The sequence below is a fragment of the Vidua chalybeata genome, chromosome 2 (assembly GCF_026979565.1).
Source record: "Vidua chalybeata isolate OUT-0048 chromosome 2, bVidCha1 merged haplotype, whole genome shotgun sequence".
Lineage (NCBI taxonomy): Eukaryota > Metazoa > Chordata > Aves > Passeriformes > Viduidae > Vidua > Vidua chalybeata.
In genome coordinates this window covers 70,009,322-70,021,982 of record NC_071531.1, presented here as the reverse complement: position 1 = coordinate 70,021,982, position 12,661 = coordinate 70,009,322, and the positions used below count along the sequence as shown (strand labels likewise).

Genomic DNA, 12,661 nt, shown 5'->3' with positions numbered 1-12,661 from the left:
TCTAGCCTGCAGGGAATCTCAAAGAGAACACCAGGTTTGCTTGGAGGAGAGAAGGAACACAGGTTCTAAAGAAAATGATGCACAAAAAATTAGCTTTGTTAGTGATGAGAGGTGGCCTACTGCTTATGTGCTAGAGCCATGATTTGGTGTTGAAGCAGTTTGCTTGTGTGTGCTGCATGGTGCTTTTTCCCACTCCTGCACTACACACCCAGATGTGCTGCTGGCTGTCTCTGGATTGAATTTTTGACAAAGGTCTGGGAGTAGGTTCAAAAGTATATTCCAGCTAGGCTATAATGTTGTAGTGGTGAGTAGGAAATGTAAATCTGGAATATATTTTGAACAGTTTAATGACTGCTGTATTTCAGTAGGAATATGAAGAAACTAGAACATACTGGAAAAACTAGTCCCTTATTTCTGTGGCATCCATAGTGTGCCTGTTGCCTGGCTTGTGTGCAAGGCTTGTGTTGTCTGACAGAGTGTGAGGTGCAATGCAGAGGCTGGCAATTCACTTGGTTTACTGTGAATGATGCGCAAATCTGCGTTGTTCAGTGATGCTGAAGTCTACAGGTCTGAACAAACCTGGCTTTGGTGGCTCACAGTTGCACCTTTTAATCCTTTCTTTTGCAGGTCTGATTCTGCTAGGAACGGGTTTAGCTTCAAAGGGATCAAAGACTATCTGGAATGCTACCGGTAGGTGAAATTATGGTCTGGAAACAACCTGTCCCGCATGTTCCTTCTGCTGTGGGCTGCCACTGTTCCGCAGGCTCCCAGGAATCTCTTTGTTAGCATTGTCCTTGAGGTGCCGTTGTTCATCATCACTTCCTGCTGTTCTTTCCCTTTAGTACAATAACAAAGGAATGTCAGCTGGGAGAGCTGACACAACTTTACAAGCCCTGCAAGGATATTTAAATGCCATTTTCTTTGGCTTATTGTCAGTCTTGTCCAAGAGAGATTTCTACATATCTTGTTTACTCAAACATGAGTGAGAAGTAGATGAAGGTTGATCTGGATTATGCCAGTTGTGCATACTGTGGGTCTCTGATGAATCCCTTGGTTCCCCAGCTCCTTGTGCTTGTCTGAGGATGACAGCTGCTTTCACCCAGTAAACGTGTCCAGCTTGGAAAGAGCTGAAAGCACCCCCCTGACTCTGGGGTTCTGTGAGCTGTTGGCTGCCTGGTAATCCTAGTTGCCTCTGGGACATGTGCCAGAAGTGGAGCCCTTGGAAAAATATTCTTGCACCCCTAGAACTTGTTCCTCAAGGGCCACCTCTGCCTGCAGGCTGTGGCATTGGAGCAAAGGGCTGACACTGCAGTCTGGTGTTACAGGTGCATCTTGGCCGTGAGGCTTTTGTGTCAGCCAGAGATGGTGTGTTGGTGGTGTAGCACAGCCTTTGCCAGGAGGGAAGGCAGGTTTATTAAAGGTGGGTTATGACAGTACTGGTGGCAGCCCCTTCTCTGTAGTGGGAGGCCTGCATAAAGGAGTCTGACCTCTTGGTCTTAGCTCATTATACTGGGAGTTTCATAGCTTCCAAGCTTTCAGGAGCTTGAGGATTCTCAATATAGCTGTCAGCAGTTTGTCCCTGTTTATTTGACTGGTGGTTCAGGAACATTTGGGTAACTCTCTTAGCTTTTGCCCCTCCTCTAAGGAGCATTCTGTGTAGGCAAATTCTCCCCTTAAGGAAAGGAATCTCCTGTCGTGATGGTGTCAACAGTGTTCAGATCATCACCACACAGAGATTCTTACCTAATTCTTCCTTAAAGCTGTGTCAGCTGCCATCTTGCTGCATGGGAGACAAACCCTGTGAGTGGATGTGTGAAGGGAGGTGTTGTAACAAACTCCCAACTTCTTCTGTCCTGTAGGAGTGGGAAGCTGACGCCATCCCAGGTAGCCAGGAACATCATTGCCATGTTAGAGGACTGTGACAAATCCACGCCGCCGCTGAGAGCCATAGTGCAATGGGACCAGGAGCAAATAATGCTGGTAATGTCTGACTTTGGTAGGAAAGGGGCCTCTGCCACCCCAAGGGCAGTAGCACCCATTAGAAGGGCCAATATGCACAGAAAAATAAGTAAATTTTTCCTTCCTCTGTGTTTAGCGGACTACAACCAAGTTTGCTTTCCTTCCTGCAAAGAGAGGTAGCATTAAAGCAATCTGTTTCCTGCTGGATGACTGTTTATAATAGGACTTCTGTGCTTATGTGGCATCCATTAATGTAGATGGTTCCAAGTTGTAGTTTCCCACCAGCATATGGTGGAAGAAGGAAACTTGGATAAGCTGGCCAAGAAAGCCATTTTTAATATCCGTTCCCATACTGGTGATGACCTTCAGCTCAGCTAAATATATATATATATATATATGCTTTATGCTTTTTCTCTGTGCAGATGGCTGAGGCCTCCACTACTCGTTACAGAAATAAGTGTACCCTGTCTTGTCTGGATGGCATCCCAGTGTGCTTGAAAGAAGAGTTCAAAGTGGTGAGTTTCCTTGTCTAGCTGCCAGTTCCTGCTGGAGGTGGTTAACCTGGACAACTCATTGTGACAAGGTTTTGAGACCAACTTCTCAGCAGAGGCCTGAGAATATGTTTGAAATGAGGGGTTGTATGTGGGTTTGTAGTGAGTAGGATTAACAAGTTTTGCAGGGTGAAGACAGATTTTGCATACAGCAGATGTGTTCCATATCTTGTACAAATCTCTTTAATCCACAAGGAATAGAGGGTGGGTGTGGGAAACAGTCTCTTATGATGAAATGAGAATGTATAAAAGCATCTGTACAGTGGGTGTAACTGTATTTCTCAGGCACTGACTCTACTCCGCTGGCAAAGCATCCCTCTCACCTTAAAATACACGTGCGAGAAATACACAAGTTCCTTTGAAAATTCCTATTGACAAAGATTTTTACCTGTGGCCTAACAACGGCTAACTGTAAATACTTGAGGCAGTGCCATCAGGCTGTTGTAGGCTCTGCAGAGACCTACCCCTATGGTGGGAGTCCTGTTTATGTACAGATTCTTCTGTTGCTGCCTCGAAGTAAAGAGTACTTAGTGCATCCTGAAAATAAGCCCATTTGTTATTTTGGCATTCGACTAATCTTGATGTCAGGCTTCAAAGCGTGCAGATCTGAAATGTTGTAGCTCTGTCCATAGAAAGATGGAGCACAGAGCTGTTTGCTGTGGGGCCAAGTTGATCTTCAGCCTCTGGGCATAGCAATTGCATTGCTGCAGGGAGGCAGCTTTGATCATCTACATGTTTCTGCTCTACTGTTTCATGGTATGAAAAGGACTCCTCTGCATGGGAAGAAGGACCAAATATTGAAGGGTTAAGTGTCCCTTCTGACAGAGACCAACACAGGACAAGCTGAAGAGTGGTGCTCCCTAGCCCTTGCTTACCTCCAGGGGTCCTAATGTCTGGGATCTGTTGTGATGTAGAAGTGTGCATGTTCTCCTTTGCCAGGGTTTTAGAATGAATAATTAGGTGTCTTCTTGCTAAGGTGCCTTACCATCACCGAGTGGGAACAGTGTATCTTGGGACACAGCCAGAAACAGAAGATGCTACTGTGGCCAAGAAGCTGCGAGAGGCTGGGGCTATCATTATTGGGGTCTCAAACATGCATGAACTAGGGACTGGAACAACTGGATGCAACCCTAATAGGTAAAAATCCCTGTCTTCTCTCTTCTCCCAGTCTAGAAATACCTATGACTGTCCAGAACTCCCAGGGAAGGGTACAAAAATAAGGGGAAGCATGACAGAGCCCCGAGGGTATGAAAACCCAGTACTGTAGATTTGAGGGTTAGAGTAGCTGTGGAAGCCTGAAGGCTCTTGAAACCAAAGGAAGGAGAGGCTCCAAGTGTTGTCTGCTGAGTAAGGAACTTGGTTTGTCAGGCCTTACGGTGTGAATGTTTATAGTATGAGTGGTGCACAAAAGCTGTGACAGAAAACAAATAAAAATGCTCACCACTCATATAGTATGAGTGGTGCACAAAAGCTGTGACAGAAAACAAATAAAAATGCTCAGCCTCAGTGATGGCTGAAGGCCTAGAACATTGAGAAAAAGGTACAGTCATCTCAGGAGAACATAGTGGTTTTACTTCCTAGCTAAAACAGGTTCACTGGATTTGCTTTACTATGGTGAATTCTCCAGCTAGAGCCAAGCTGAGAACTCAGCTCCAGAGCAGTGGTGCTCACGGCTTTGATAAGCTTTGTGTAGAGCCACACTTGGTGCATGAGCAGCTGGGTGGAGCTAGGGCTCCCCCTCGGCTGCAACAGCGTGCCAGCATTTCCTCACCATGGGAGGGTGGCTGGATCCAGCGGCTTGGCAGGGCTCTGCTGGCTGGGGCTGTGGTCAGGCTGGAGACGTGGGGAGCTGCTGCTTGGGGATAAAGGGTAGAGCTGACTTGCTTGTCTGTAAGGATTGCTGGCCACCAGCTGCTCCACCTTTTGGAATTGCATCATGCACTGTGGCAGGCAGTAATGGCACGATGCCATTGCCAAAAGAAGAGCTGAAGCAGCATCTTTTCTCATGCTTTGGTCCTGTTTTGGATGGGCTGCTTGTGCTCACAGGAGATTGGATTCTGAGGCAGAAGTCTTTCCTTGCATCCTGTTTTCTAGGGACATGGCACTGTGAGATTAAATGGCATCTCTTTTCCAAGAGATCAGAATCCCTGAGCTGTGTTTCTGGATCTTTTCCTGCCCTGTAATGCACACAGTCATCCTAAGAAAACGTTAAACAATCTTTGTCTGCTTCAGGTACCACAAGATCCCTAGGAATCCCTACAATCCTAACCACTTCACAGGTGGGAGCTCCAGTGGGTCAGCAGCAGCTGTAGCAGCGGGTAGGTGGTCCTAAATGGAATTGGTGGGAGGAAGGTCCTGAGCCAGAGTACTTCAGGCATTTAGTTTTTATGGGGGGGTTGGGTTTAGCAGCTGGAGGGAACTTGTAGCTAAACAGAGAGCTCTGTGTGCTGTCTTGGATACAGCTGCTGTTAGAATGGACAGGGCAACATGTTGTGTCTCTGATCGCAGGCCAATGTGTGGGTTTTTTGTAGGTCTCTGCCCCGTGGCTATTGGCACAGACGGAGGAGGCTCTGTGAGGATTCCTGCTTCATTCTGTGGTGTGGTGGGGCTGAAAGGTAGAGCCCTTTAATCATGGAGGGGTGTGTGTTTGTCTTGTTTGCTGTTCCAGCTAGAATGCCACAAACAAGTCAGACACTTATTCATTCCTGTGAAGAAACTTGACCAGAGAAACTGAAATATAACACCCAGAGAGTCATGAGGGTTAGACTGGCAGCATGGAAATATTCTCTACTCTCTGTTCAACACATGTTCAAAAAACCTAACTTACTTACATCAAATACTAAACAAAATATGTATGCTGCTTTTCCTTTCTACCCTTTCCTTTATATCTTTCATCTGAGACCATATACTCAGCCATTACTCTCTTTCCATCCTTCACATGTGGTCAACTTGACAAGTCTTGATTCATCTGAGGAAGATGATGATGATAACAAAGTGCAACTGGTCAGAAAGGTGATATGAGTATTTGCAGAAGACAGCGGGTGTTAGGCATGAAGTCTCACCAGTGAAGTGGGTGAGACCTCCAAGGGGGTGCTGTCTCCTGCTGTTGATAATCCTGCTCCTGCCTCCCCATCCTCCACACCACAAATGCTGCTTCTGCATATTAAATACAATTATTCCAAAATATGTCCCTGCACATATTTCCGCTCAACTAAATAATTTCTAGGGGGGGAAACCAATTTCATTATTCACATGTTTCACTGATGAGACAGATTGGGGTCAGCAGAACAGGGTACTGACAGATGAGAGACTGGGCTCTGAAACAGCAGACATAAAAGTGACTGCTGATACCCAGCTAAGTCCCATTTCTTGTTCTTCAGGTACATTTGGGCGCATCAGTTGTCATGGCAGCTTGCCACTCTCCTACTCCACAGTCAGCGTAGGTAAGAGGACTTGTGCTCCACTTCAGGGACCTTGCTGTGTGCTGCTCTCTCTCATAGGGGAGGCAATCTCTGCCTAGAAAAGACCTGGGGAGGAAGGTACCATTTACCTCTTGTCACTTTTTTATAACTGGTTTCTTTTACAGGCCCTATCTGTACATCAGTGGCAGATGCAGCTATTGTTTACAGTATCCTTGCTGAGCCAGATCTGCTCTATCCATATGGTAGGTGAGCCCTCTCCCTCCCTGAGCCCAGATGCTCTCCCTTCCTAGAGGCATCCTAGAATAAAAGGAGGAACTCTTCTTTGTTCCCTGCAGGACTAAAACAGCCCAAAGCAACCCTATCTGATATGTGTGCTCCTGACCTGAAAGGCTTAAAACTGGGAGTGGACTGGACATTTTTTAAGGTGCCTGGTTTATCTCTTATATTTCTGCTGCTTTGCAAAATAAGATTTTAAAGGAGCCCAGTGCATTCATTGTTATCTTGCCTGTCGTCATTAAAGCTTTTGATATTTAGTCCTGTAGTTGGAAGATAATATAGCCTGTGTGAAAATGTCAACATGGAGGTATTTTTTTCTAAGGCAGCGTTTTGAGTAAGAGTCTATTGGAGGCATGAGGAAAGGTAATTACTACTGCTGATTCTATTGGATGTGATGCTTCTGAACTGATTACAAAAGGCAGTTAGTTTAAAATCAAGTGAGGAAAAGGAGTGTATCCACTTGGTGACGGTGCTGTAGCTGCTGAATGTTATTTCATTATTCCAGTGTAGAAATGGGGCTTGCAAGCTAGTACTGCTTGAAAATTGTAATACAGACCCAGAAGTGTACTCAGGATTTCCTCCTGAAGGTACAAAAAAGACTCTTACTGGCTATGGCACAGTGCATCTGGGAATATTCTCTGCTCTGGAAAAGCTGACCTTTCCTTTTCATTAGGGGTGTGACCTGCAAGCTCTTCTCTTGCAGCGTGTGACCTAAGTCCTGTAAGACTGTGTTTCACTGCTGTTAGGGACAGGAACAAGGAAGGCACCATGAGGACTGAAGTCCTGGTGAGAGTGTTCGCCAAGACGAGAAGAGCAGTTACTAAAGTTACTAAAGTTCTTTCTTCTTATTCTTTAGGCATGTGATGCTGAAGTCCTGTCTGCCTGTGAGAAAGGTAAAGAGGGAAGGTCTGTTAGTCTCTTATTGTGCCTGATGTTATGGTGTCACTTGGTGCTCCTCTTATGTATGCATCAAATAGCTCTTGTCTGAAGTCCTTAAAGGCAGTTGCTTAAAGGAGTCTGTCTGGATAAACAGCAGTAACTTTGTATTGGGGAAGCCCCCTCTGACTGCTGAGGGTTAAAAAGCTCAGTAGTTGTAGGCTTGTCAGATTACAATGGAAGAATGCAGTCCAGTGTGCTCAGCCTCTGTGTGTATAATGACAGATCTGTGCCTGGTAATACTTACTCTGCAAGCTTTAATAGTAAAAGACTTTTAAGGGAAGGCCTTGTTTCACAACATAATGCTCAGTAGTAATACAGTGCTGGGTCTTTGTGATATAGTCCACTGGCATTTCCTTGAAATCCACCAAGTGGTGCTTTTAGGGTGCCTTTGTCGTAGTTTAGATTAAGCAAAATTGACCCTGGTATGTACTTGGGGCAGGGGAGAAAGCCTCTACAATGCCTGGTATAGTAGTTACATTGGAGCCTGAGTATTCAGGCTTTGCCTGGATTTTCTTCACCCTCCTTATTTCCACAAACGCACTTCTACATTTATAGAGTTTTCTTAGGAGAGATGGATCATAGGCAAGCTTGGATATTTATGAAGAAGCTGGGGTCACAGAAATAAGAGGATTCTTTTCAGACTGCAAAAAATTCACTTTTCCCAAAGTCTTGGTGTTCAGCCTTGTTAAAGTGCATCAAGATTTAGTGGCTCTGTATTGTTTACCTGGTCTCTTGAGTATTCCCTGGTTCCTTTACCATTATGGTTCAGAAGAGGCTTTGAATGGGAATCTCTTGATGCTAAATAATCACTTCATGCTGATAGAACACTGGTCATGTGAAGTGCTCAGGGAAACACTGTCAGTCCTTTTACTCTTTGGCTTAACTGGGAGGCTAGAGGGGTGAGGTGAATTTGCCTGAATTATAGCAGGCAAGTTAGGAACCTGGCTGCAGCCCCTGCCCTGTTGGAATACTGAGATGTAGTTAGGTTGAAAACATTCCCTAGGGGAAGCAGCTGCAGCCATGCATGCTACGTGGTGCACTGAAGATGCTTGCCCTGCAATGGTGTATGGGGTCTCTCACTCTGCAGGGGTTGGGGATTTGCAGCCTTTCTGTGAAGTCTGGAGAACTCAGGGATGCTGTCTGTGCTTTACCTGTCCCGTACACAGCGGTGAAGCACCTGCAGAGTTTGGGAGCCAGTGTGGTTGAAGTCTCTCTTCCAGAGATGGAGGAAGCCCGAGTGGCACATGTGATCTGCATTCTCAGTGAGATGAGGGACTTCCTGCAACCTGACTTAAATAAACATTTCCATGAAATGGTAAGTAGCAGCAGCTTGGAGCAGTGTCAGTAGTTGTTCTGGCTGATATAGATCAAATGTCATGTCAGTGAGAAACCTGAGGTGCTCCTGCTTCTTCTATGACAAACTGCCTGTTGGATTGCTATTGGTATAGAAGAGCAGACCTGGAAGAGAACTCCTGGGCTTGCAAGTTCAGTTTCCTGCAAGCAGAGCCTTGATCAGTTTTTTCTATTTCAGAATTTGGAAACTCAGGCTAGCCTGGCCTTGGCTTCCCAGTTCACAGCTCTGGATTATATTAAGGTAAGGAACATAACTGGGTGAAGGCTGAAGGGAGGCACTTAGTGAAACTGTAAAGGTGGGGTAGGGGCTTCTCTTAGTCTCCCCATACCCATAGGAAGATGTCACCCAGCTTTAGTTGTCCTCTGCTGTGAAAGCATGCTGGATGGTAGGGCACCACAGAGGACATGCCACTTGTCCTGTACCCTGATTCCAAATTACAGGAATGGTGTCTTCTTTTGCAAAGGCAGAGATGCTGATGGGCAGAGTCTGCCAACATCAAACACTACTTTTGTGAACCAAGAGGGCCCATCAGACAGTATTCTCTCTGCTTGCAGGCAAATCGACAGAGAACTCGGAGCATGAGATTTTTGCAAGAGATCTTCAGCACTGTGAACTGTATCCTTACACCAGGTATTGGCACTCTTGGCTAAAGAGCCAGTCCTCAACAGCTGTGTGGTACCTTTTAAGAGCAGTCACTTCATTAACTCTCCCTCCTCAATTTTGAGAGTATGACTTTTGTGCACTTTGCTGTGCCTTGCACCCTTAGAGGATAATGCAGCCTGATTAGAATGATTGCTGTGTATTTCTAGACTTGTTATATCCAGGGCACTGCATCAGGTTGCCCAGAGAGCCTGTGGGATCTTCATCTCTGGGAATATTCAAAAGCTATTTGGACATGGTCATGGGCACCCTGCATTTGCTGACTATTCCTGAGCCAGAAGGTTAGACAAGATGACTTCTTGAAGTCCCTTTCAAGTTCAGTCATTTTGTGATTCCTCCACAGCTGTTCCTTGCACTGCTCCAAGAATTTATGAATCTGACCTCTTGACTGGGAGCAGTGATATGTCCTTCACAGTCCGGTCGATGAGGTAAGGAAAGTGCCACTTGCATTACAGAAACTAATGTTTGGGAACAGCTGGAAAAGAACATCACACTGTAAGGTGGGAGAGATTAATCATAGCTGCCTCTACCAAAAAAGGATGAATTTGCTGCTGTCCCCAGGAATACCAATGGCAGCTTTTCCCTCCTAGGTTCATGCAGCTTGGTAACTTCACTGGGATTCCAGGCCTTGTGGTCCCCATTGGATATTCTACTGCTGGGCTTCCGATTAGCCTCCAGGTGAGTATTTACTCTTTGTGAATGCTGGGGCACAAAATCCCCAGCTGGCTTTGTCCTAAAGCATCACAATCAGGTCTCTGCTGGTCCACACAGCTCACTTGCTAGCAGGTACAGGAAATAAAAGCTTTGATTTGGGGGTGATTTGCCTCACTCCTAAATGGCAGAGGTCTCTGAGTATCTTTGAGAAAGACTTCTCCGTCTCCGTGTCTACTTGCAACAATACCCAGTATTGGTCACTACCCTTTCCTCTCTTATTTCTCATTTCTGTAACTTCTTTTAAATCCTTTCCCCTTGAAACAGGTCTCATGTAAAGGAAAGCTCTATGTCTTGCAATTTAAAGTCGCACAGCTGTTTTCCCAAATACAGTGATGCCATACTTACTGGGCTAAAAGGAGAAAACATCTTTTGAGAATGTTGAGATGGGGGGCAATTGTTTCCAAGACTTTCAAGAGCATCTATATAATGCTACTTTTTTTCATTCATCCTTCTCCTTCTGCCTCTCATCTTCTCCCAGGTCATGGCAAAATGGTGGGATGAAGCTGTTCTTCTGAGGATCGGCCTAAAGCTAGAGCAGTTCCGTGACCAGACCAAAAAACCATCCATTTATTATGACATCCTCGCATGATGGAGCTACCAAAATGGGGAACAAGTCTGTTTTTTTCCTAGTCTGACCTGACCAAGTATTAGAGTGAACTTGTTTTCAGTGATCATCAGAATAAGGCATAGAAGCAGGCCCATCTGAGGAATGGGGACAAACCACTGATCTAATCAGGCACTGAGGCTGAGCAGACATAATTTCTGCTCCCTGCTTGATGGATGGTTCAGTTCATACTAGGGAGACTAACTGTGCTAGCTAGTTGGGGTTTTGCTAACAGGGGAAGCTGCAACTATCTTGTACAATTTCTTCCCTTGTAGGGGTCCTGTGTATGGGTGGAAGGCAGTTGCATCTGCAGGACTGCATGCAGGCAGTTCATACAACTGTATATGGCAAGGTAAATCCTTAACCTTGTCATGGAACTCCTCCTCCTCCAGGACAGAACAAAGGTACTGTTTCTGAAGGGGAAAGGCAACAAACACTGCCTAGATCCGTTGGAATGAGGAGGATCTTACCCACCTGCACTTAGGCAGTGTTTGTTTTGGCCCTGTACTCAGGCACAGGGAGCAAACCATAAAGCCTGTAGCTAAGGAGGTGCTGCCAGCAGTACAAGGACAGCCCAGTGGCTGCAGTGTCTGGGTGTGCTCACTGCCCCAGAGTCCTGCCTCCCTTCAGCCTGGCATGCAAGGGGAGGAAAAGCCATGAACCCTCCCTGACTCCACCCCAAAGCCCTGGTGCAGTGTTTTGGCTTTCTTTTGCACATCTCCATTTCCCAAGCTTAGCCTTGAAGACCCTCTTTTCTCCTGCTGGTTGCTTATATATAAACCTATTATCATCTAGGTGACCAAATGGTAGAAGCCACTGGATAATGCTTTGAAATACTGTTCAAGGAGTGCTGAGCCAGCTATTAGAAACAGGTGGAATTTGTAGGAAATGCTACTGAGCTACTGCAAAATTGAAGCTGGATGCAAGCAAGGTGTTGCACAAAGAGCAAAAGAACATATGCAGGAAAGAGCCTGCTCTAGATAAGAAGCCAGCCTTCTCTTATCTTTAAATTATTTCTTAGAGTAATCAAGGTAGACATGGATTACTACATACAGCATGACATGGCTGTAAACCACCATGTTGTTTTATTGAAAAGCTCCAGACTGTAAATTCCCTAGTACCTTTGTCCTGTCAGCAATATTAGGGCCATGTGAAAGGAAAGGCTTAGGAGTAACTAAACCTAAGCATTTGTGTTTATTTTGGGGTGAATGCTCAGAGGCATCTCCTGTTGCCTACCTTATCAGGTATCCTGGAATTGTGATCAGGCTGTTGGAGCAGCTGTCCTACAGACAGGAGAAATCACTGACTTCTTATGTAGCATGGAAGAAAAGAAGAAACAGAAAGTAGTTGCAGTTTCTCCCAAACTCAGTACAGTTTTGGGATTTCTTTTTCCCATACCTAAATAGTCCTTAACCAGAGCTAGCACTTTACTAATGGCTGAAGTTGTCAGATGGCATCTTAATGCAAGAACATTGCATTGCTGTCCCCTGCTTAATTACCTGAGTTAAAACATCAACTCCTACCATCAGCTGTCACCAGCATGCACAGTTAATTGTATGGTTGATAGTGCTTTTTATCTTGAATGGGATACTGCCACAACTGTTTTTTCACTGGAGTCTAGTATAGCTCAGCTTTAGGAAGAACAGTCTCAAAGCAAAGTATTTCCTATATTATTAATGATAAGTTATTAACACTACCAACATAAATTACAATGAAACTGCTGAAATGTACTGCTTAGCAATAAGGGAGTTAGTAAGAGTTTCACAAGAATAACTTTCAGTTAGGAACATTACTGCTTGAAGGAAATAGCTGAGTATTTCCTAATTCAATGGTATTACTCAAGGAATTATGAGATGAGTGTCTAAAATATTCAATTACGATCCTGCTAGATAAAGCTATTTATTTCAAATCCCTTCCTAAATGATATGCTACTTTAAAATTCTAATTTCAATATTTAGTTCATTCTGTGGGCATGGTGAGGGAGCTCAGGTTGCTAGGAGGAGAGATGCTAAAGTAAACATTTTTTAAAAATGCCTGCATCTTCCTAAGGGTGAGTTTTTACTGTCTGACAGTAACACTGTTTCCTCCCTTTGCCTAAACATATCTCATCAATGCACATTTCCAGTGCAAGAATTGCCTAGTACTGAGGTCACTAAAATAAACTGTACTCATCCTGGTGAAA

At 45.0% G+C, this 12,661-nt stretch overlaps 1 protein-coding gene across 2 annotated transcripts in view; it reads left to right on the top strand.

Annotated features, from left to right (window-relative positions):
• LOC128783081 (uncharacterized) overlaps window positions 1-12,661 on the top strand; it is a 16,312-nt gene extending 3,651 nt beyond the window's left edge. For both annotated transcript variants that reach the window (XM_053933695.1, XM_053933696.1), the window contains exons 5-20: window positions 628-690; window positions 1,860-1,980; window positions 2,382-2,474; window positions 3,487-3,647; window positions 4,743-4,828; window positions 5,042-5,125; window positions 5,891-5,953; window positions 6,097-6,174; window positions 6,268-6,356; window positions 7,065-7,101; window positions 8,314-8,462; window positions 8,679-8,741; window positions 9,056-9,131; window positions 9,505-9,589; window positions 9,752-9,839; window positions 10,354-12,661. In XM_053933695.1, coding sequence (XP_053789670.1) covers window positions 628-690; window positions 1,860-1,980; window positions 2,382-2,474; window positions 3,487-3,647; window positions 4,743-4,828; window positions 5,042-5,125; window positions 5,891-5,953; window positions 6,097-6,174; window positions 6,268-6,356; window positions 7,065-7,101; window positions 8,314-8,462; window positions 8,679-8,741; window positions 9,056-9,131; window positions 9,505-9,589; window positions 9,752-9,839; window positions 10,354-10,464 — 1,447 coding nt within the window. In that variant the 3' untranslated portion in view covers window positions 10,465-12,661. The remainder of the gene's footprint in view (window positions 1-627; window positions 691-1,859; window positions 1,981-2,381; window positions 2,475-3,486; window positions 3,648-4,742; window positions 4,829-5,041; window positions 5,126-5,890; window positions 5,954-6,096; window positions 6,175-6,267; window positions 6,357-7,064; window positions 7,102-8,313; window positions 8,463-8,678; window positions 8,742-9,055; window positions 9,132-9,504; window positions 9,590-9,751; window positions 9,840-10,353) is intronic.